The following is a 25,555-nucleotide window of genomic DNA, read 5'->3' on the forward strand; positions in this document are numbered from 1 at the left end:
TTCAACTCTTATTTATGCATATTTGCAGATTTAATTTAATCTTCTGACTGTCACTCAAAATGTTCATCCCAATATGCCTTGTTATTTATGCAGTTTGATGCTTTTATACGCTGAACAACTGATAATCAGCCTACTTATATCTCTTGCTGTTCTAACATTTTTACACTTCGCAAAATTGAAATACTGCAGCAAGGCTGCTGCCCATGTTGCTCCATTCAGGTAAAATCTGTTCTGCTTCATAAGAAGGCAGGGATAATATCTATCTTTGGGGGCACCGCTGCCCATGGCACCTTGCCCTTGCAACAGAACCACTCTGGGAGGCTGCCTTATCCTCTTTAACGAGAGAGGGTACTCAGGCTGAACTGGTGTCTCCTCAGCCTGAAACAGGGGCTTGCAGAAAAAATGTGGAGGAAGAATCAGAGATTCTCTCTTTCCAACCAACAAAAAAGCAGTAAAGCAAGAGATATTCAGACTTTCAGATAACTTTCTCAGGATCTGATAGGACTGTCTCCTATGCTGGATTGGTGGTTTGCTCTACCTCCTCCTGTTCTTCCATGTCTTTTTATTACAGCTGAATTCCATTTCTTTCAGGTTTTTCTTCCCTGCTCTCTCCATCTCGCATGCTTCCCTTCAGGGTCCCCTCAATACCCACACAAAACCAGGGAGTTACCTTGACTGACTGCTACCATGCAGATTACTCCTGCTGTGGGCTATCTCATCTACTTAGATTGCAAGTTCTTTGGAGCAGAGACTGACACCACTCCATGCCCATAAAATGCCTAGCAGAAAGAGCCTCCTTTTAATCAGTCCTCTGGCACTAATGTAATAAGCATGATTAGTAAAGTAACTGTCTACACTCGCCTATGGGAATGCTAGGACTGTATGAGAACGAAAACAGGTTCAGCTTTTGTAATGCTAGAAATGGACAGTTTAATCCATGAAACTTCTATCCACAGAAACCCATGTAACAAAAGCAATATTTACTAGGAAAAGGCAATCTGGCTTACTTTGCTCTCTTGGCCATTTCATTGCCATCCCAGCGCGGGCTGTAAGGGTAATTCTTCTGGGCCTGGGAGTACAGCTGGCCACTGTTGGTGAAGTGGTAGACGGACTGAAATGTTAGGGTTGGTTGGTCTCGTGGAAAGTACAGGGGTAGGTCAACTATAATTCAAAAAGAAAAAAAAAATCATAAAAATACACTACTGCATTTTCTCCCTTTTTTACTGGGAAAATATCAGTCCTTTCTATGTGTTTAAAGGTGACAGAAAAGAAGAAATTGATGATTAGTTCTAAAATATAGCTCTGTATTTCTCACAAGTAATGATTCCAACCTATTACTGTATGAGATGCTTCGCTTTACAGAACACTTTTGTAAAGCACATAATTAAAAAAATGTTAGTGTATTTCTATGCTAATCATAAAATTAACATCATGATTACTTTGTTATAAAAAATAAGTTATTTTCCTTTTACTGTGAAATTTTTCCCTATAAAAAAATCACAAAATACGTTCTATATACCATTCAATAATCAATTTTCTCTTTATCTGCTTTAGGCAATTCGTTTTAATGCCCTTTTGGACATAAAAAGCATTATCATTCTCATTTTACAGCTGTCTGGGTCCTAAAGTGGTTAAATGATTTGATAAAGAATGTAGAAAGATTCAGTCACATGAGCTGGAAAAGATTTCAACTTGCTGTCATCTGCTAGACAAAAAAAACACCCACAAACCCAAAAACACACTGCAAAGTCATTAATACCCAAAATATCTCACTAAAAATAAAAATCAGAACCTCTTAGTTCCCTTTGCTTATCACTGTCTCATGATCAGCTAGGTCTGGCAGAACAATAAAATGGTCTACAACAGTTAGAAACTGGTATATATTTTCATGGTCAGAAACTGGTTTTTTCACTTTTTCATTGTTAGAATTATAGTTTATATTTTCTTGGTCTACTTTCAATTTCAGAAATCTGTAGTTAAATTGAGTTATGACAACAGACTAGAATTACTAACATCACAGAATCATAGAATCATAGAATCAGCGAGGTTGGAAGGGACCTCTGAGATCATCAAGTCCAACCCTTGATCCACTACCACTGTGACCATGGCACTAAGTGCCACATCCAGTCTCATCTTAAAAACCTCCAGAGATGGAAAATCCACCACTTCAGAAGAGACCAACCCTCACCTGGCTACAACCTCCTTTCAGGGAGTTGTAGAGAGTGATGAGGTCTCCCCTGAGCCTCCTCTTCTCCAGGCTAAACAACCCCAGCTCCCTCAGCCTTTCCTCACAGGACTTGTGCTCGAGTCCCTTCACCAACCTCGTTGCTCTTCTCTGGACCTGCTCCAGCACCTCAATATTCTTCCTGAACTGAGGGGCCCAGAACTGGACACAGTACTCCAGGTGTGGCCTCACCAGTGCTGAGTACAGGGGAAGAATCACTTCCCTGGACCTGTTGGCCACACTTCCTGATCCAGGCCAGGATGCCATTGGCCTTCTTGGCCACCTGGGCACACTGCTGGCTCATGTTCAGCTTCCTGTCAATCCAAACTCCCAGGTCCCTTTCTGCCTGGCTGCTCTCCAGCCACTCTGTGCCCAGCCTGTAGCACTGCAGGGGGGTTGTTGTGGCCAAAGTGGAGGATCTGGCACTTGGCCTTGTTGAACCTCATCCCGTTGGAATCAGACCATCTCTCCAGTCTGTCCAGGTCCCTCTGAAGAGCCCTCCTGCCTTCCAGCTGATCGACACTCCCCCCCAACTTAGTGTCATCTGCAAATTTGCTGATGGTACACACTCAATCCCCTCATCTAAATCATTGATGAAGATATTAAACAGAACTCGATCCAACAGTTCTGTTTAATATGTTTAATATAACAACGTTAACAGAATAAAGCGGATTTCTTTTAAAGGTGTACACTTAATTTATAAAGCATCTATAACTGTACTTTTTGTTATCCTCCAAAGCCCAGTTCTTTAATTCTGCACAATGAAAGAACACTGCAGTAGAATTGTATTTTAAATACTTCCTGGAGCAGAGATTCCAGCACTTCCTATGAAACTCTGTTTACAGACTCAGATATCAGTGTAAGACAGGTTTTACTTTCCAAATTCCATGCTATTATGCCACTAGTTCCTTCATTTTTCAGATTTTCTAATCACATCTAAATACTCTGATGTGCATCAGCCACACCGTATCTTCCTTTTCCCTAAATTACCCTCCAAGCTCTAGGAGTAAAAGCCGTTTGTAGCCATGAAGTACACAAAACCAAATGTGCTATTCCAGCTGTAGTCTCAAAATACAAGAAATCACTGTGGATGACAGCGCTTGCTCAGTTCATGACCCAGTGTCTGAGCCACACGTGACAACTCCCAAAGTACTGGTGACTCAGCCCACACAGCAGCTTCCAGGAGATACTTAAGTGGTAATGACATGGGCAGAGTTCTGCTAATTTGAGGGCAGATCACTGCTTTAACAAAGGTTAGATTCAAAGATTGCTCTGTCAAATTCCTCTTTATAACATGATTACTAAATAACAACCCTGAAAAACATTGGTGTAACATGCTCACTTATCAGCAAGCAAGCTGTCTCCTCCCCTCACAAACAGTGTGTGTGCCTCAGCCTCTGAAGGACTTCACCTTGTAAAAGAGTAAAGAAAAAAGACTGGTTCTCCATTTTAATGCTACAAATATACTACTTCAACTCTTAGTGCTTAAACTCTGCTCCTCTAGTGCATCTTTTTCCTTCTTAAGTACCAACTCCTTAACAGAAAACAACTCTTTACACTTCTGTATTTTATCACCATGTGAGAGGAATAACAAACTTTAACAAAGCATTCCAGTAATAGTTTTATTATAGTTTTTAGTTGAGAATTTCTAGCTTTCACTAACTTTCCTTTGAAAACTCTGTCTACATAACAGGGGCAAGCAGCAACACTTTTCCTCCTGTTATCTACAACTAAAGGTTTGCCCTTAACACAAAGTATCCAGCATTAGAAATGCTGTTTAAATGGATAATCAAGACAGTGCTCTCATTACAGAGATACTTTAATTTGTTATAAGAAGGTATCACCAAACCATAACAGAAAAAAATTTCTTGTTCTACTAACCAAAATCTGTATAGGAATTTTCAGGAATTTCTTATGTTGATCCAATAAATAAGATAATCAAATCAGATTAAAAGTTGTGCATCCCACATCTGGCCAACAACAGTATCACCCTGAACTGCAAGCAGTTTTGAAAAATTTGACCTGCCTTTGATTTCTAAGACTACCCTTCACCTAAAATCTTCCAGTTTTCTAATCCAAGTGTTTTCTTAATACAAGGTGTGGATAAGTCCAGACCAAGTAAAATAACCTGTCCCTAATTCTGGAACACAACCACACCTAAAAGACCAGTAAACAGGAAATAGCCTTGAGTTGTAAAGTGTTATACATATCTCAAGGTAGCCAGCTATTATTTTGGCAGTAGGAAAGGAAGGCAAGAACTTGCTTCCGTCGCAGTGGATGCCCATCCATTGACACTGCTACTGCACAGAATGCAAAAAATAACAAATACCATTGGTAATTCATGCCAGCAAAGTACATTTGATACAAAAGGTCAAATTCTGCTCACAGTCACACAGGTTGCTAAAGAAAATTTTTCTTTTCACCTGGTAGCATATAGGCAGTCTGACTCTCAATCTGTGCATTAATAAAAAATCAGTTCTGCCTCCATGCAATACATAAGGTGGCAAAGGTGTTATTGTAATTACATTCAAGACAACATTTATACTTTGCCATGAAAAATTTACAGAACACCAGTTCTGTAAATCAACATTTGAAGTAGGCAAACTGTGTTGGTTTGGCATGCAAGTTACCCAAGAACTACAAAAACGTATCACGTTGAATACAAGTACTCTTTCCAAATAACAGCTGACTCAGAAGTACCCTGGTGATATGTCTGCAGAAAATAAGCAGATGACTCATGTCTGTAAATTCCTGAAAGTACCAATAGACCCCTTGCTTAGTCATCTTTTGCTTGGATGCTGGGTTCACGAGCTCTGTAAACTATAATGAGGGATCCAGCTCTTAGTAGGACTCTCTCTCCCTTTTTTCCTCTCTTCTAAACAGTGCAAATTATCTCCCTAAAAATAACTTCATCTGCGTAAGTGAGTCACTTCAACTAGCAAGCTTATACAAGTCATGCAGTTAAGCAGTAATATTTGGTTATGAAGGTAAAAATGTTGCTCTCAAACTCAGATTTAAAACGAAAATTATGTCAGAGGAAGTCCCATTTACCCCTTCTCTCACAGAAATAGAAACATTTCCTTTGGAAAATTTAAACAATTAGCTCATTCAGGAAAGTAAAGCTTTCTAATTTAGTTCCACATTCGAAGTAATTTAATACTGATGATTTCTTACTTTGGCTTTCCTAAGCATCACACTGTTAATATATGATGAACTCAAACAGCAGACTGGGGAAAGAAGCCAAACCCATAGTAAAACACTGCTTTCTCCTATGTTACAATTTACACATCATTTTTTAAAAGTCAATTTTTAGACAGCCATAGTGAGGGAAAAATCATGTCTTTATGCAAGCTCTACATGAGCAGAACTTGGAAGGCTGTTTATGGGTAATTAAGCATTGAGTAAATTCTGCAGTGATTGAACTCTAATTTTCCCACACAGTTCATAAGAAAGCAAAAGAAAAAGGACTTGCTTGTTGAGAATAAGTCATATTGTAAAGAAACTTAATTATGGTTTATAAATAGTTGAAGTTGCTCTCTTTTTGAAACACAAGAAACTATCTAGAAGGAATACAGATTTGCTTCTCTTGACTTAGCATTTAATGCATACATATATTCAAAGCACAGTTATCTTAAAGCCAAAATCCTCGTTCATTAATAATTAAGAAACTGTGCAATGAATCTGTAAGGTTGAATTGTTCACTTCCTTAAAAAATAACAATCTGAGACTTGGAACAGGTCACCTAGTTTGCTAAGTTTATGTCAACAACTACAGAGTTGATTTTGACTGCCTTAGTAACTTTAAAATAGTATCCTTAGTATCTAATTTTACAACTTTTTAAACAGGATATGAAATGTGGAAAGAATGTGTCGGCAAAAGCACGTACCAGTGCTGCTACAGAATTTCTGAGGGAAAAATGCTCAGAAGAGAAGGGCAGGCTTACCACAGTGCCCTCCTCCCTGCCTTTAAGTACTGGAGAGAAGAGATGGGAAAACAAAACCATGCTTGAAATGTATGCTGACCATTAAAATATTTCTAAGCACTTAGATGGTAATATTTAGAAATTCCATATACTGTTCCCCTATTCTATGGAAAAGGTTTATTCATCCTTTGTATGGCACTGGATAAATCTAGGTATTTATTTTCACAAAAGTCAACATTTATTCACTGCAAGTTGCACACCATTTTAATGCTTGGGTGCTACTATACTGGTTATCTTATTAACCTTTGGGATGCTTGAATCTGCTGCAGTTTGTTGCACCTGAAATTTGTTTTGCACTCATAAACACTGGCTGATCTGGAAGTTTTACTGCTAAGATTTCTACCTCTACAAGGTTTCATGGCATGTACAACCTTAATTCAATCTGTATTTGCTCTATAGAGCAGCCTTCAAACACAAGATAACAGAGTATTGTTTCCAGTTCAGTTCCTAGGTTGGACAGAACTGACCAAAGGACACACTTTTCTGCACTGCCCCATCTGACAGACTCTACCCTTCTGCATTTACTGCACAACACTGAAGCCTTGCACATTAAATATGTGTTCATTTCTGCATGAGCTTTTCAATGTGATGATTCTAATCATGATAAGAATGTCATTAGCTATATAAAATATTAAAAAATTGTTTCACAGCACCATCATGAGTTGAGAGGTTCTTTAGCAATTCCAGATGAGGAATGAAGGAACAAGGAAAGGACAGTCAACCTGTCTACTCATGCTGAGTGCCAGCCTGAGGGACTCAATTCTTCTTCGAGTCTTAATAATAGATAATACTTTATATAGCCAAACACAAGTCCATCCAATGCTGACTGCCACAGTAGGTACTTCAGAATCAATGATTACTGGACATATGAAAGTTTTGTTTAAATTATTTCACCAGAAAAACAAGAAGGGTACAGGAAAGATCTGCCAAACTCAAATCTCCAGAGAGCACTGAACAATCTTAGCCTGATACTATCCGTTCTCTTCCCGAAATTCCCTGACTCATTCCTTACATATCATCCAACTTTGGCGAGAGACTGCCTCTGCATTCAAGTACTTCTGATGAAGTAAGTAATGGAAACAGGAAATACATATTCCAGTCCCCAGAGCTGTCTTTCTCTCTCTTATTAGTACATATTCATAATCTTCCTGCTTGTTCTCTTTTGATTCATTGAATTTCACATTTTCTCTGTCTTTACTTGCAATTGAGCTCACACTGCTGGGAAAAATAACTTGTGGATTTGAATGTACTGCCTTAAACTGAAAAGTTCCTTGAACTCAGAGCTCCCCAGTTTTCATGAGTTAATGTGGATGAGACCCATATGAATTTACAATTCAGTGGCAATACATATACCATATTATATAATACCACTTACACATCTATCAAGCTCTCTTTTAAAAGAAAATGTCTACTAGATTTTCTGACATGACTTCTTTGAGAAAGCTGTTTCAGACAGCCTGTATGATGGGAGAAAAATCTTTACCTAGCTTCAAGGGAAAAGAGCTATCTTCAGTTTTTACATAAATATTCCAGTACAGAAGGCCTTTCAGGAATCACATTGATGACTGTACCTAGAGAGAAACCTGAATAGATTCAGTCACAAGCATTTTTGAGATGGTAGTGCCTAGCACAAAGCTCCACAGGGCAGGATGTCAGGCTATTTTGCCTAGTGAATCTTTCCTTGACTCTTGTGTGCCAAAGGCCCTTAGCCTACATTCTACTGGCAAAAAAGGAAAGGCGGAATTTGGCTCAAAACACACAAAGAATTACTGAATGCCACAGCTATCCTGCTTTGGTGTGTGATGATTTATTCTCGCAAGAATGAGAGAGCAAGGATGACAAATAACATATCAATGGCATTAGTGTTGGACTTTAGGTTAATAGAGCACAGTCACAGGAATTGGAATTTGTTAAATATTATTAGGGCTGACATCCCTTCTGGAGGAAGATGCTATTTTGAAATCAACATTTCAAAATTTCAAATCTGAAATGAAAAGCCGTTTATGGAATTTTAGCTGAGACACTTATGGCATTTTGGGCGTGTTGGTAATCACAGCTGGTTTTGAAGTAATTAGGTCTGCCCTTGCTACAGGAAATATCCACCCCATCAGCAAAGTCAACACTTGTATAGTAAATGAGTAAGATGACTTATGTACAAAATACTTCCAAATAAATGCTATGAAAATGCAAGTAAATACTCTGAAAAAAGAAACAACTGTTTTTTTCTTAACTGAATCAGTTATGTATGAACGGAACATACAATATTAAACAATAAAAGAAAAACTGCTGTAGGCAGAATGGAAACTATGAGTTGTGACGGATTAAACTATTCTGACACATTACAAAGTAGATTTGTTTAATTAGCTTTCTTTGTTTTTGTTTGTTAGTTGGTATTGTCTGTTTGTTGTTTGGGGTTTTTTTAATATAATGTAACCCATTTTTATTTGAAGAGGACCGTATGACACTGCTGTATCCACCTCATGGTTCTCATTCCACTGATAATGGGAACTACAGCCTAGGCACCAATGGCAACTAGATTTATGATTACAATTGTTTTGATTTTTTTTCAACATAGGCATATTATATGGTTGTAAAAATATCCCATGTCTTTATTATAACCTAAATCTTTTTTTAGTACTTCATTCTTCATACTAACCAGTATTTTTTAAAAATGTGACAAAAACAGTTTAAATACCTAAAGTTACAGTCATGTGCTGCAGACAGAGTATTTAATTCTTTGTTTAGTTTTATAGAGGAACTAAATAACAGATCAAATCAAGATATTCTTCATGCAGTTTACAGTTGTGTGGTCAAAGGCCATGAAAAAGTGATGTAACTTAACCCGAAAACAGCTTTATAGTGCCTTATTGCTTTGGAGTGTCATCACCCAATTAAACTATGTCATATCCTTTTGGGTTTCTACAGCAGGACTGGACTACCTCCTAAAAATATCCCATGGAATCCTCAAAATCTTAAATTGAGCCCAAAGAAATGGCATAATGGCCTTATAGGTCTTTTCCTTCTCTAATTTCTGTACTCGTGATTATCTTAATTAAGAGAAAGGCTTTTTATTTTTACCTCACCAGCTTCAGCTAGGTACTTATATTTTGCTTTATTTTTACTTCAAATTCTCAAAGATCTTCATTCTCTTCTCCTTCCGTTTTTATTTCCTCTTATTGTCTCTGCTGTAACAGTTTCTATAGTAACTTCTCTAAGTGCTGATGAGATTGATGCTACTAAAAGCTGTCTCTTCTCCATCTGAATTGTTTGAAGCTTGAAACTTAAATACAGTTGCAGTTGTTATGGGTGTAAAAAGCAAGCTGTGTCCTTTCTTGGCACACACTGGTGACTACCACAGAAAAATTTCCTCTGCTTTCCCAGTAGAGATGCACTGCTAATTTCTGAGTTTTACATTACTTTTCAATTGGACATAAAGACTTCTAAAACATGTTTTTACCTGAAAAGTAGCTGCACAAAAACATTGTCTTTTCTCACCAACATTTTATTAAGATTATGAGGCCCGCAAATAAGTTCTTTTTCCTGTTTTAAATGCTGCCTGAGATTTGAAAGGAAATTGATTTACTTCATTCTCATCTGTGATCAGTGCGACATTATCCTGCAGGCCAAGAGGACCCTTTGCTGACACATGTGCTATCCTGTTTTTTCAACCTTCACTCCACGCAGGCTTACAGCTTTCAAATCACAATGCAGTGCAATTCTGTCTGACCCAAACAGCCAACTAAGCCACTCCAGATATTTTTAAAGCTAAACTGAAAACTTCTTTACTGCAATACAGGCCCATTGCATCTTCCTGCTCCTGAACATTACAATGTATCACTTTTAATCTTGAAGCCGCCTTACACAGTTCTAGAGGCTTTTTATATCGCCTTTTGATAACCCAAAAAACTACTTTGTGGTACATATGCTTTAAAGACATGCTTTCTAGACCACTAGCCATTTTTGGTGCTCTTTTGTGAATGTTCCATTTGAGGATGATGTAAGACAAATAGCAGGATCACACCCTTAAGTTCCAGGGAGCAGACTTTAGGCTGTTCAGGGATCTTGCTCCTCCCATGGAAGAGTCCTATGGGATAACGGTCCTGGTGAGAAGAGGATTCCACGATGACCTCCTCCAAGCTCAAGAATAGTCCCTCTTGATGAGCAGAAAGGCAAGCAATAACAGCAGGAGGCCTACATAGATGAACAAGAAACTCCTGACAAAAGTCAAACATAGAAAGGAAGCACGTGAGATGTGGACACTCCCTGAGCATGCACAGACAGGACTGGGAATGTCAAAGCTCACCTGGAGTTGAATCTGGCAAGGGAAGTTAAGGATTCAAGATGGGCTTCTACAGGGGCAGCAAGAGTGAAAGGAAGACTAGAGAAAACGTGAGACTGTGCTGCTGAATGCGGCAATGGAGCTGCTGACGAAGGAGACAGAAAAGCAGCTTAAGCTCTCCCTCCTTCCCCCATTTAAGCATTTATGCACATTTGTGACCAGTTCCACCTCTAAACCAAGGTGTATTTCTTATTAATCCAAAGTGAATTATATTTATCTATTTCATAAAAGGCATTCAGTAGTTGCCTTTGCGTGTCATTGCTTTGCCACATATGGATTCTTAGAAAAAATTTACTTAGGTGACAAAGTAATTGTCATTGTGTAGAAAGAGGAAGGAGATAGGAAAGAAGGATTCAGAAAATCTTTCTTAATACAGCTCTTATCTCTAGAAATTTCAAATAATACTGTGGTGTTCTGTATCGTCCTGATTTTTTTTCTGAAAGCATTGCCTGATATTGAACACAGGACTCATCCATGAAACCCCTGCTCATCATCTCCTTTCCAGATTGAATACAAGATATTTTCTTTCCACTTGGTACTATGAGCAATTTTCTACTTGCGGTATCTCATGCCTTTAATGCAGTTCTCACCTTAGAGAAAAACTATCTGTGACTGCCATGTGAGTTGCCAAAATGTGTAGACACAAGAACATAAGACATGGACTAAGAATAATAAACACCACAATCTGTACTCAAGTCCCACCTCATCAATGACTTTTATACCTAATTACTTCTTTTCAAAAACTTAGCAGATAAAAAAGGATTATATCCCTGCTCCATGTCAGGCATCTTTTCTGAGAATTTTAGTTATCTGTCATATACTTGGGCATATAGTAGTCATACTCTGGATATATCTATTAAATAAGAAAAAACAACTGTTCCCTTTTCTGAAAAGTGCAATTTTGTAAGAAGTTATTAGAAAACCTTTCAGTCCATTTGTTAAAGTGCTTGTAGTTACCGGAAGAACGTCAAATAATGTCTATAGCAATATACTACAGTTTTAAAAGTATGGCAAATATATGTATTTCTCAGAAATTAAGAAAGTAATATCCACAGAAAAGTGACACTTCAAAATACTTTTCCAGTCCACCCACATCAGGCCATCATAAGATACCTGTAGAGCCTAATTCCTATCACAACAGTTGTTTCCTGTTTGTTGCTGTCCATACCAAGTTTTATAAACTGCCTAGCGTCCATTCTCCCCTTTTCAGCAATTACAAATAGGAACCTAAAACTAGTTGGTACGGAATGACATGAAAACAAAATGAACACAGAGAAAAAGAGGAAAAGAAAACCTCCATTTTCAGATTTCACTTGCATCCATTGTGAATACCTGCTGTGATAGGAATTAGGCTCTACAAGTATCTTATGATGGCCTCATACTAGTATGAGAAGTTTGATGCTGGTCAAAAATGTCAGCAAATATTGTATCAAGCTGTCTTTTCATTCTTAAACAAAAAACTGAAGATTAAGGAAGCCCCAGTGATGTAAAACTGGCTGGAGAAAGTCAAAAGCGATTTGGATCTTACGCTTGGGAGTAAGCAGAGAAGTGTCTTTCATGTGGTGGTTTTCTCCTCTCGCTGTCTCAGTACTTTTAGTTGGTTCAGAGCTTGAATGCTCCTGAAGGCATGTCATTCTGCCTACAGCAAAATATACTCCAAGCAGAGGGGGTTTCTTCAAAACTTTGTACGTTGTTTTAATCACTCAAAACAAAGCATTCTCTGTGACATTTCCTGTGTAGTGAAGTGCATATTGCTTAACTGCAGCCAATGAAAGCTGCAGATACACTGCAGTGCTGTGGAACAGGCACTGGTGGAAAAGTAGCCAGTCACAGGCACACGGTTCTGCACTAAACTAGGCATAGGCATAGAAAGGGGCTAATCACAGGACTGATCAGCAGCATTTGGAAATTAATGAGTCTTCTGCTGATCATTTGTCTCTGTGGCATATTTTTCTCCTTTATTTTTAAGGGACTCTGCCAACTAGATTTAGTTTGAAATTGTTATTGAAAGCTGATAATTTTATTTTTGACATTAAGAGTACTTTAAACATTGTGTTCCTTTGATTCCGTCCTCGGTATTTAGTTGTACGTGAGCCAAATGAGATTTTTTAGTAATAGTAAACACGAAGTGATCAGACACATGTTCATCTAAGAAAAACCTTCATATTTAAGACTTTACCAAACCTCCTTGCTAGCCATTTACTACATCAAAGTATAACTTGTTATTTAAACAGCTGCTGGAGGAATAGATGAATGGGCAGACAAATGCTCGCTAGCTCTGTTCTGTTGACTTTCCAGAGGTGGGGCAATCTCCTTTCGAGGGCAGGTATAACATCTTAAACTATACTAGGTGCCTGAAAATTTAACACTCACCTATATTATAAGGATTATTGATGCTCTACTGAATGATTAAACAATATCTGAGGCCTAATGAGTTATTTCTGCTTGGAAAGGTAACGGAATGAAGGAATTAATTCTTCAATACAATTTTGTTCATTTGCAGCAAGTAGGCATACGTTCCTTTTTCTCTGAACACTTCTGGAATAAACCGTACTTTCTTTGCACAGTAGTGTAAACTTGTGCTCCCAGCTACTAATGCTCTTTCCCAAAATGTCAGATTTTTTTTCCCTCCTCCCAAGCGTCATCGAACAAACATGGCTACCAAAAATTCTTTGTGTCTTTATTTTCCAAGCTTTCTGTGGCTGTGGACAGATGTGCTAATCCAGACCCAAAGGAGGTTTATGTGAACCCCAACTGTTTAGCTAAGGCCATCAACTCAAACCACGTAACCTGACTGCACTGGCACAAACCGCTCTTCTAAAAAATGTGTGCAGATAGCAATATTCAAACAGGAATGCATCAAAAGCTGGCATTAAGGACTTCTACAAAAAAAACCTGAATCCAGAAACAGGTGTGCATCCAAAGCCTGATAGTCATAGGTATAGCCTCCTATAACCCAATTAATGCTCTGGGTCCCTTGGTTTTGAACCTCCTAGTCAGTGGCCTTACACACACAGAGCCTGAAATCCCTTACAATTAGGCAAAGTCAGTTCCAGCAAACATTCCCACCAACTCCACCTCGGCTGAGATCCCCTCCAAACTTGAAATACAAATGCTCGCAGCTTCAAGTATTCTCCATCCCCTGAAACATTGTTCAGTGAAACAAACCTTTCTTAATTTAATGTTTGTCCTTTCCAAGACATCTTAAATCTTAAAAATCACTAACACAAGCAGTGTTTCATTTGCTATTGCAACCAGTCCAACTTCTGTCACTTTCCTTTGTGCTGACAACCTAAAAATCTTGCAAGATAAAAATTAATCTTTGAAAAGCCCACATAAAGGTTGCTTCAGAGTCCTATTCTTGTGTTTATACCAATAAGGCTACTTGATTCTTAATTATGTATGGATAATTTAATGTGGTTTTATCTAATATTGTTCTGATTATAGCATCAATGGCTGAACTGGATCTTAAAGGTATTCTCCAACCTAAATAATACTATGATTTATATACGGTATAAATACACAGACTGTATGGAGGAACAAGAATATGAAGAAATACTTGTCTGCAAAAACTAATCATAGCTGATTCATAAACAAGAAGAGAAAGAAATTGGCAGTCTATTGAAGTTTACTTACAAAGCTTCATACGGAGACTTACTCATAAACAGTATCAATATCAAAAGCAGTATGACTGATTAACAATTTCCTTTCCCACGTGGACGCATGAACTTCTCTAAATGTTTATTACTTCTGTCTTATATTTGAAAGCACTTGATTAATTCTTAAAACTAAACCACTAAAGCAACAGTTCCTTTGACTGGTCTTTGATCTAATATAATAACTGCAGCAGCTTCATTAATCTAATGATTAAGTTTGCAACTAGGTAGCTCTTTGGTGTTTTAAGGTAGAGTGAGTAGACTCTGCATTCTGTGACTACAGCACAAATCAATTTTTTTTAGCAAGTGAAATTGTTCTAAGGTTATTGGGCTTTGGCAATTCAGAACTATTTTCCTGTTTCTCTCCTTCAACCCAGTTTACTCAATAAAACTATTCTGAATAATTTCACCTTACTTCTGATCCTTTTTTGCTTCCTAGTGTCCAAATAAGTTTGTAACTTGGAATGCAAATAGTTGCAAAACAATGCCAAAGTTATTTTTGAAATCTCTGAATGCATCTTTTAAAGGAAATACAACTCATGTCAGGGTTTATAAATCTCACCATCTCAATTAAACATAAAATTTTAACCGAAATTTAGATGCCAGTAAAATTTACTATGGTACCTTTCATTTGATTTGCCATGGTGCCTGCTGTATACTGACCTATTTATTCTCCTCTAAATACTTTATCTACATACTATACTAAATATATGAAGCAGAGCAGTTTTCAACTTATTGCTATCTCTCCCAGACATTTTATTAGGCGCTTGCTAAATATTCAACCATAATATACATAGTTATGTCAGTGGTTAAGAGATGAAAGCCTATCTTACTTCACTCAGGAAATGAAGTGCAGGTTTCGGTCCTTTCATTGCAATATCCTTCAGTGCATGGAACATAAATGCTTTTGCAGTGGATTGTTCAACAAGCGGGTGATGCAATGGCTTACAAAGCTAAGACACTGTATGATTTTTAAGGCCACAGGGTTAATACATAGTGATAAACTATTCAGTTATAATTGTACCTTTCATGCCAGTTTAATTGAATACTATGAATATTACACAGTTAAAACCTACTCTGTTATTTAGCAGAAATTTGAATTTTGATTCCCTTGAAATCTAACTGATTCAACATGTATTAAGTTATATTATCCTACAGCACAAATCAAATCCACACCAATTTTAACAGATTCAATTAACCCAAACATGTTGGGGAGTAAGAAAGGTAGGAAATCTCCAAGAAAGCTGTACATAAGTAAGTGCCATCTCATAGAAGACAACTGTCCAGTGACCAATTCTCAACTGTAGTTGAAATGTAAGTAAAGATTTAACAAGGATAATTTTCCAAAAAATATCAGCTTTAATTTTTTTTTCCATAACGTAATTCATAATAATATGATGGAAGTGTTTTAATTTCAGGTTTGAATTTTCCAGGCCTCTTAAGGTCACCACTGTGTGGTAATCTTAGGTAATAAAAAGAAAGGAACTAGTGAGACCATTTTTTATGATCTCCAACACAACACAGGGTGAAAGACTTCTCTGAACAATGGCAATCCTCACTTTCTGCATCAAAAACTCTGGGACAAATTTCTATGATGCCATCAAGACAGTGTCAGTTTTCCACATGGAAAGCTAGCCCACAATCAAAAATGAAGTAATCTCAAAGATACCAGTGCTAGAATGTTAACAAACACCAATGCTGCAGCTGCTCAGACTGCAATGCAATTCTTTTAAACATAAATAAGAAGCATAAGAAACAAACTAAAGAGTAACGAATTTCCCCAGACAAAAATACCTTTGATACCTCTGAATTTCACCTTAGCATAGGGAAAAATAATAATTACTACTTAAAGTAACATGTAAAAGGTAACATGTAACAAAGCCACATTTACTAATCCACATGGACTAATTCCTATATATTTAATTAAGAATGTCTTTTTGAAAGCAACACAATCTTTTTTTAAAACTTTCAAATGACAGCAAACCTAGCTACATTGTTAAGACAGTTTTGCCTACACAGTTTCAGTCTAGGAATATCTTTTGGATCCTAATGATGGTATAGTGTATTTCTCATGTAATTAAACAGAGAGTCTTTACAGTTAGTATCAATGCATTAACTCCTGACAACTACAGAAGATTTTAGGTATTCCCGGGTTGAGTATAATACTGGTTCTCATTATTGACACTTCTGAAAGGCCAAGTTACAACCATGAACTTGAACTTGTGTCATATTACCAGAAAACCTCCCCAGGATGCTTTTGGTGTTTTGCAAAGCTGGCATCTCACTACTGATGTGGATCCTCTCCCCTTCTCCAATTCCCCCCATCTCCAAAAACAATTAGGATTTTGTGTTTTCTAAGTGTCATGGTCACATCAAAAATAGATTAAGCACTGGATAAAAACAGCTAAAACTTTTAAATTGTTTCCTGTAATTATATTTTTTCCCTTTTGAACTTGTATCTTCAAGAGGATAGACACTTATGCCTGAGGCAAAGTGTTACTCACTGTGAACAAGGAAGCAAAAATCTTTCCACATCAGCAACAGAGTGAGCTTTGTGAAGCCTTCTGCATCATATTCCACCACACCGCTGTCAACAGAAAAACAACAAAAAATTAATATAATTTTTACCTTATAATACTGAATGATTAATAGGTAAATTCTGTATTACAGGGATTGTTATTTTTATTTGTTTGCTCAGAAACTTCTAGTATTTGCTTCGTTTAGTAACATTTAAAATTGTCTAGCTAAATATAAATTAAACTTGTAATAATCTTAATTATGCTGTGTTATTGGAGTTTCTTACCCAAAGAAAGGCCATGTTCAGTTTACATAAAAGCACTTCAGAATGAAAGGAGATCAGCTAATGCATCTGCAGTCCTAAACTGGTAAAACTGCGGACACAAAAATTCCCTGTATCTTACTCAGATTAAGGTAACTTATTAACTCTGTACTAAGTGAGAGGATAAAACTGAAAATATGCAGGCTGAGTAGAGTTTAAATTTGAAAATTGAAAAGAGCATATATAAAAACAAAACATGAGAGCATACAAAAAATTCGATATAGAAGACTTGTTCAACAGATGGATTACAAGTTTCAATTATCAGAAGTTGGTATTCTCTAAAAAACTCAAGCAGTATCAGAACTCATGAACTACATTGTAGATATAATAAAATCATAGGTGTACCTGGTCATTTCTATACTGTAGTTTTCTCAGAAGAAAAGGAAATACCTTGTCTTGACAAAGATTGAGCTTGCATTGACTGTCTACTTGTATACCCAGTTCAAGTCATCGTTATCTAATTATCATTGTATTAAATCGGGGTCCATGCTAGAAGCCACCTGTTTTCCTAAGCTCGCTTGAGAGACACGAGATTTGAAGGGCTCCCAAATATCCATGTCATTTGGCATCACTCCTTGGAAGCAGAAACCATTCATCACAACCAGGTAAAGGGTTGGACTTTCACTCTAGTCAGAATTTAGGTGGGAAGCCAAAGTGCTGACCCAGGGTAGCCCTGGTTAATTGATTTGTGAAGCTAATGTGTCATCATGCCTGGCCATGGTCACTGCTTGATCTGCAGGAATCTAACATGGCCCAACAGCCTCTTCTCTTGAGAGACAAAATACTGCTTGGCGGTGGGAGCAGCTGGTCTCCCAGTCCTGTTTTTATGCCAAGCAGTGGCTTCTGGCTCCTGCAAGGCTTAGACCTGCTTCCCCATTCTCCCACCTCAGTCACTGCCTATTACTGTAAGACCTCCCAAGTCATTTATTCAGAAATAAGCACATTTCTTCTGCACAAGGAAAAAATCCTTACTGGTCTTTTCCCATCATCAGCTATTTTCTAGTAAAATCAGATGGGCAACTGGCACAGAAGTGAAATAATGCTGACCTTCATTACAGTAGTGCTACAGAGAGACAACTTATACACATCATTCTGTGAAAAATGACTAGATTTCATTTCATCCAGTGGACAGCAGTCACACAACCACAAACCATGTGCAGAAAACTACTTTCCCCCATGCTACAGAAAATAATGCAGTGCAGGAAAACTTACGTTCCAAAGTGACTCAGGAAAGCTGCAATGTACTCTCTTCTCTTATGGTATCCCTGAATAACATACTGTACCTGAAAAAAGAAAGAAGAAAATAAATCCAGAGCTATAAAAAGATAAAAAAAGCTAAATCCCAGTTTGTCATATAGTTCTTGTAAAGGAAGATTTATGTTTGACATGGCAGTAGTTCTGAAACCTACATTTACCTTGTGTGATTTCCTTAAAGAATCCTAAAATGCCTTTAAAACAGGCCCTGGATCTTGCATACAGAACATCTTGCAGAGAAATCTCTTCACTCACGTTTGAGTGAAACTTAAGTTTTTCACAATAGACTGAAGCACTGTTTAACTGCACAAGATAAAAAGTGAAGGAAAGAAATGCTCAGCCTTGCCTTACTGAGGTTTGAGTAGAAAGCTGTGACAGACAAATCACAGTTACCTGAACTGACAGTAGGTTAAGTGTCGAAATAACATTCTGGTTATAAAAGAAAAGACAAAAATAAGTATCTTTCATAACTGATCTTGGGTGTTTTGTGCATCTCCAACAAAATCTTCTGAACACTAAGCTCTGTCACCGGTTTCATGCTGACTCAGGGATCCACCTACTCAACTGCGAGCATCAACTTCTGAGGCATTCTGGGTTTTGAAAGGCTTCCATCCTGGCACAGACAAAATCCAACAATGCTAAATTTGGAAGACTTAAGGCAAAATTCTCCTTGCACCATCTATGTTTTCTTATTGATTTGAATGGCATTACTTAGGAGAACAGTGTGAACACGGCTTGACCCATAACAGAAACAATGCATGTGTTGTGAGGCTGCAAGAGCATCTGCTTTAGAACTGATGACTTGAAGTACTTATGGTGTGGTTCCATATATGATACTCTACGTAAATTCCTTTACTTTCCAGAACTAAAAGCTGTATTTTAGAAACCCTTTTTTCTCCTCACTGAAAGGAACAGGAAGAGTATTTTCTTGGCTATGGCAATACCAGAATTTCTTGGCTGGCAAATGCTTTCCTAAAATTACTGAAAAGGCCTTGATACATTCATTGCGAGAGCTATCTTGTATACCTTAAAGCTGAATTCTATTTATACATTGAAATATATTCATTTTATAAAAAACTACGATTATTTTGAAGGCTCTGTGTAGGATCTGAAATGTTATTTTGGGAAAAGGAAAATGCACGATAAGTTTGCTCAAATGACTTTGTTTAAGAAAGGATAAAAACAGTCCTGTATGCTTGCAGATTTTAAAAACAGAGAGTAATTTTAACAGAAAACCACAACAAAAACAACTCTAAGGATAGAGTCAATATAATTATGGAAGCACATTTTGAAGAACTTTTTCTAGAAGATAAAATTATTTTCTTCATTTAGACAATTGAAAGTAAAAATAATAAACAAATGCGAAGTTTGTAATAGGTAAATTTCTAGATGTTGGCCCCTAAGCTTTCTTTTGAAAAGTACTCTTAAATAATGGAGAAACTTTCAAAATACTATAATTGTTCTTTTTTGTTTAAACAGTAAGCTAACAGGAACACAACCTTTTCAGCAACCCTAAATAGCTATTACATCCAAACAGACTGCTGATTCAGTTCATTTGGATGAAACGTATGAGAATAAAAATCATTGAAAGTATTCAAAACTTAGTGATGACTAGGTATGAGAACTCCCAAATGGAAAAATAAAATGCAAACTACATATTTGTATTTACTAACAAAATAGTATGCTACAATGCAGTGTTATACATTACAATAACATTTTACCCTAAATCAGAACATGTCACATGAAGAAAAAAACCGCTCCAGGATCGGACCCCAACGTCACTTGTTTACCTAAAAGAGTTGTTATATTCAATGTCCTGCTTAGGTGCTCAGCTCTTATCAAAAAGATATTCCCTGTGTAGTTCAGCTTAAGTATGCCTTGCCTGGACTACCTGGCAGAAGAATAACGATTTCTATGGAAATGCAATACAGACCATAATGAAAAGGAAAACTGAGTTGTCTTTACTAACTTACCTTGTTTGTTAGCAGCTGGCATACTTGGGGTACATAGTCAATAAGACAACCTCCACCAGGAAAGGCTGGGATGTGAAGGGCAGATGATCCTCCAAGCGCACTAGAAACAGAAGTTAATTTAACAGTACATTATACATATGGTCCCTGGGATCTGAAAATGATTTCTGCACAGTCCTTTTTCCCTATGCTTAAAGTCAGTGGGCCATGAGGAAGTGTATTTTATGCTGTGGTGATAAGAAGAAATATTGAGTGATACCATCTACAAAAACAGGTTATAACATGACCCACTTAGGAGTATCACTTAATGCAAAGCATTTTTTCAGGAAACAGCTTTTTCATTGTGAACAGTTCTGTTCCTTAGTCCTCATCAGTAAGATGTGGAATACTGTAGTTCAGGTATCTTATTAGTTGTGTGAGACTTGAAGTCTTAATTATTCCAAAAACCACCTTCAGTCAATACAGCTAAGTATAATAAAATAATTTGGACTGAGGAGTTATAGATGGTCAGATGCAAACATTGATGATATCATCTACTCCAGTTTTGGACCTTCCAACACAACACAGATGTTAACCTACTAGATTAAGAGGGCAGTGGGTCAGAAAGTTTATGAGGTACATGATGATGTAAGGGGGGATGCTGAAAGAAATGGGTTTGTCCAGTCTTCAGAGAACACTGGGAAGGTGGGGCTGTTAAGGAGGGGAGTTTAAGGCATATTGTTATTGAAGGTGTACTGATGCCTTCAATTATCTAACAGAAAATTCAAGAGATTATGGAGCCAGTGGCTCCCCTGAAGTGGTGCTCAGTGGTCCACAAAGCTCAGCTGAATGACTGCCATGAGCACACAGATCTAAGCTGGCCCTGCTCTGAGGAGTGGCTTGGCCAGATAACCTCCAGATGCTCTCTCCAGTCTACATTGTTTCATAATTATATTCCCTGATTCTATGATTTTGTTCATCCCCAGAAGGAAATAATAAACCCGAGGATATTAACTCTGTCCATGCACAGATTGGAAATCTGAGTGGTAGGAATCCACAGAAATAAGATAACCTTAGAGATGTATTTAGTACCCTAATCATTTGCCTTTATCACAGGATGGAAGACTCAAGCACACCTGCTATTACCAAGGATAATTGCTTCTTTGGTGTGGAAAGATCTAACACTTATTTAAATCAGGCTGTATTTAACGAGATAAAGTCTGTGCTACTGTCTTTTAGCAGTACTGACCTAAATCTTTCTTATAGTCCCTTACCAATCAAAAGGGATACGAATTTGCATTACACACTGTGGATTACATCATTCACTAACCATCCAAAAACTCATTGGCCACCATTAAAAACTTCAAAAGCTAAGTAACTTTGTGGCCTTCTGTTTACATGGTGTTTCCATGATAAATTAAACTGGCTAGAAAGAAAGTTCTCTGCAAAAAAAAAAGCTCATATTCTCCAACTGGACCTGCCCTTGTATTTTCCTTAGTACTTGATAAGAAATCACTTCGGTACATATAAAGGTCTACAGTCATACATCCCTTTGAAGGAACAGAGTCTACATAAATCAAAAAAATCCCAAACTCATAATGAGGTATATGGAAATCTGCTACTCAGGCAAAACAGTCTGGGTTTAGCAGACTGTTCACCACATGGAACAGTTCTGCAGGTCTGGATTTTGCATATGCAATGATGAAAAAAAAAGCTTTGAGTACACCACAGCTACATAAAAAAACAAACAAACTTTTCCAGCAGAAGTAAGACTTGAACAGGATTTTTTTTAAACTGAATTCAGTTTCCTTGCTGCTACCCTCTTACTAAAATTACTCAGATGGGAATATAATTTTGCAACTTGTGGATGTTTAAAAACAGTGGAGTGTGACTATTAAAAAGTTGGAACATTTCTGAAACAGTAATTTGCTCTTAGGAAACTGAAAATATATGGGGTCCATTAGTCTCTAATATTGGAGAATGTTTTGCTACTTGTCCCTCCTGGTATGTCAAAAGTGGGTTGTGAACCTTACTTTGAGACCCTGCCTTTCCTTTTATTAAACTCCTTAAATGGTTACATAAATCTCATAGCCTCTAATCTCATAGACAGAGCAACTGGTACTGTCCATTTTGCATCCTGCCTTGCCTCATTTGACACCAAGTCCAAGTTCCCTCTCAGCACAGAGATACCACTGGAGATGCTCAGATGACTACAACAGGAATTTCAGGCTTCTCTCTGTTACAATAGCAGGCATGAAATTAAGAGTAATCTCTAACATATTACACATGTAAAAAAAAGCTTCCACTCCTATATCATCAGCTTCCAATACATACATCTTCCAGACTGAATTATGATGACTTGTGAGTAAGGGAAACATACATTTTACCTGTATCCATCTCTTGAAAGGCACCAACCCATAAAAACTTGTGGACACTAATGGAAATTCAGCCCTTCTCAAATGAAAAACAGACTTCTACAAGGTGTGGTTTCTGAGAAAAAGGTCCCTCCACAGAAAGAAGGCTGGAATTTCTAGTATAATTATCCTCTGAAAACAGAATAAAGCTGTACAATATGTAATTTATATTCTATAGAAATTATTATGGGTAGGGAAAATTAAGAGTGGACAGGCATCTTTGTTCCCTCAATTGCATCAGAGAATCTGGTTATTAAATATTTTAATAAAATACTGCATTTGCACAGGACCTGGCCTCTGACCATCTCAAAACTTTCTATAAACATTTAGCAATTAAGGTTCATCTGTCTTATTAAACTGATATTTACCTTTTATTTTTAAACATATAAGGAAACTATTGCTCAGAGTTTGATTTTACTATGCTGTACTATGATGTCTCTGTCATGCCAGTACCTCCCAATCAAGAGATTTCGCAAGAGGCTGTAATAATTCATTTGACTTATAATAAATCTGCAGCTGAAGAAAAAAGTGATTTACACAATATCAAAGAAGGACCTGTAAAAGGCAAGGGAATTCCAGCATGCAGTTCAGTATCTCATGCTACTTTTTGAGGTACCTCACAGTCCAATCAAAAGAAAAAGTGGAGAACAAAATGCCATAAGAAGCTTTTCATAGTCAAGGACATTCTGTTTGTCAAGATATTTCACCAGCACAAGCTAAAGATTGCTGCACATCAGACCTGCTTTCTAGATAGTTAGGCCTCTTGGAGCACAGATCTAACACCACTCTTTGAAATTAAGCTTTCCTTCTTGGTATCACTGTTAAACTCCCCTCACAAAAAAGCCCCATATTCCTTTTGTCAAGACAAAAAAAAAAAATTAAACAAAAAACATCAAGAGATATGATAAGGAAGTTATTTTGTTTTTAAATACAGACAATTAATATTGCTCCTCTACAGTCAGAGTAAGAGTAGTTTCAATACAACCAACTGAATTGTGTTTGATTTTTACAGTTTTTTCCAGTAACCCGCTACTTTTTAAAGGCTAAGGTTCTAACAGTCTGAGAGTGGCTTCTATAATTATGACAATTCAGAAAGCAACAGTCTTAGTGGATGTTATTTCATTAGGACTAGTACCAGATGAAGACTAATATATGGTAGATGTACCTGTCTATGAGATAAGGTTGTTCAAACACACTGGAACACAAAGATTTGTTGGCCTCAGCATTTTATTGGCTTGCTCCAAACCTAGTCAGCTCTGCAAACCAACTTCATACACTTAATTCTAAGACAGAGCAGAGTCTCCTTTGCAGCAAGTTTCCATCCTCCTGAGTTTCCAGAGTGGCAGACACAGTGTGGTTCTCATCCATGATCTGTGAACTAGCTGGATTTTGTGAGAGACTCACTACTGAATTCAACAAGTACAGCAGTCAGCCTGCATTAATAGCAGTTTTGTTCTGCAACACGCTGAAATACAAGTGCAGAGAGCGTAGTTGGAGTATGTTTACATTTCTGCTGTTGACTGGTGCATTCCAAGTGACTTGCTCTGTCTGTCTCTCAATGGATCTATTTATTCAGGCCCACATACAAAATTGCAAAATTCTTTCCCATTTCTTGATAGCTTATAATTACACTAAAATGTCTCTCAAGAAATGATCCTTTAAAAAAAAGGCATAGCATTAATTCACAGGTTTACAGAAGTGACTGCTTTTGTTCTTGAGTATTTACGTGTAAACCAGTTATTTCCTCTTCCTGAAAGCCATCCCTTCATTAGAGAAAAAGGGTGTTTCTCAGATGACAGGGTGCTTTAGCAAGGCAGACTTACAGGTATGTAGAGAGATGCTCTTACTTCCATCTCTACCTCCTTCCCTACAACTCTCCCCATACTAACTTGGGCCTGTCTAATTTCCCTAAACTCCTTTCATTCACACCACCTCTTCCCTGCAGTTCATTTTGCTTCCCTCTTTCTCTGAGCAGAAAAAAATGCAGGTTTCTCTGGATTGCTGGGAAACTTTTGAGCTGAGTCTGAAAAATGAGTATCATTTTAGACTATCTACATCACAGTTTATAAAGTTATGTGCTAACCCAGGTTAAGCACCTGTGCACACGTAATACAGATTATGTTTTGCGCCTCACCCCCCTCCACTTTATCTGTTCCCTTTTCTCACCTCCAAAAATTGTGTACGTTTGTCTGTGAAACAAGTATCAGAAAGAAAAGAACATTTACAGAAAAGTTTCATGCTGTTAAAAGGAGGTACCTTACCCAAGAGTAGTCATTTTTTTCCTCCAAGGAAGGAAGAGCAAAAAATGTGTATTTGGGCAAGGAGGCCCAACACTGAGCACAGCGTGAACATAGCATTACAGAGCTTTATACCAAAAGAAAGTGGTGCATAATATTGATTGTACTCAACAATCAATTTCTAATCCAATAAATTCTTTCTGCACAACACACATAAAATAGGGAAATGACAATGTCAATGATCGTGAATGATACAGTTGAAGATTCGCCTAGCTTTGAAAATGCAAACAAATAAAAACCTTGCCTCTGCATGGAAAGACCTTTTATACCAACTTAAAGTAACTAAGAGCTTTTCTCTTGTGTGGTCAATGTTAAAACACGTTCCAATTTATGTACTATTAATGGAAAGTAGACTTCAGAGACTATAGTTCTTTCTTTAACCAAGATATACCCTTTTTAACTCTCTGTTATACCTGGTGTATTTTGAAACTAAAGCACACTGCAGACCTACATAAGCATTTTTGAAGGGTTTATTACTCATGATGGCTATAGGCAAAAGTAGCCTCAAGCATGTGGAAAGAAATTCCCTTCTTTTTGCTCTTTTTTTCTATTTTGAGAGGCATGTTAAGGACTTTGATCTCTTTTCCCGTTCTCTTTCTCC

At 37.3% G+C, this 25,555-nt stretch overlaps 1 protein-coding gene across 3 annotated transcripts in view; it reads right to left on the minus strand.

Annotated features, from left to right (window-relative positions):
* The window catches only part of BABAM2 (BRISC and BRCA1 A complex member 2), a 172,685-nt gene that overhangs the window by 23,070 nt on the left and 124,060 nt on the right, over nucleotides 1-25,555 (minus strand). For all 3 annotated transcript variants that reach the window (XM_027748887.2, XM_027748885.2, XM_027748883.2), the window contains exons 8-11: nucleotides 20,268-20,367; nucleotides 18,253-18,323; nucleotides 16,706-16,788; nucleotides 1,008-1,161 (exon numbers count right to left, since the gene is read on the minus strand). In XM_027748887.2, the coding sequence (XP_027604688.1) occupies nucleotides 1,008-1,161; nucleotides 16,706-16,788; nucleotides 18,253-18,323; nucleotides 20,268-20,367 (408 nt within the window). The remainder of the gene's footprint in view (nucleotides 1-1,007; nucleotides 1,162-16,705; nucleotides 16,789-18,252; nucleotides 18,324-20,267; nucleotides 20,368-25,555) is intronic.

The sequence above is a fragment of the Pipra filicauda genome, unplaced genomic scaffold, assembly GCF_003945595.2.
Source record: "Pipra filicauda isolate LSUMZ 115617 unplaced genomic scaffold, ASM394559v2 scaffold156_size1729456_pilon, whole genome shotgun sequence".
NCBI lineage: Eukaryota > Metazoa > Chordata > Aves > Passeriformes > Pipridae > Pipra > Pipra filicauda.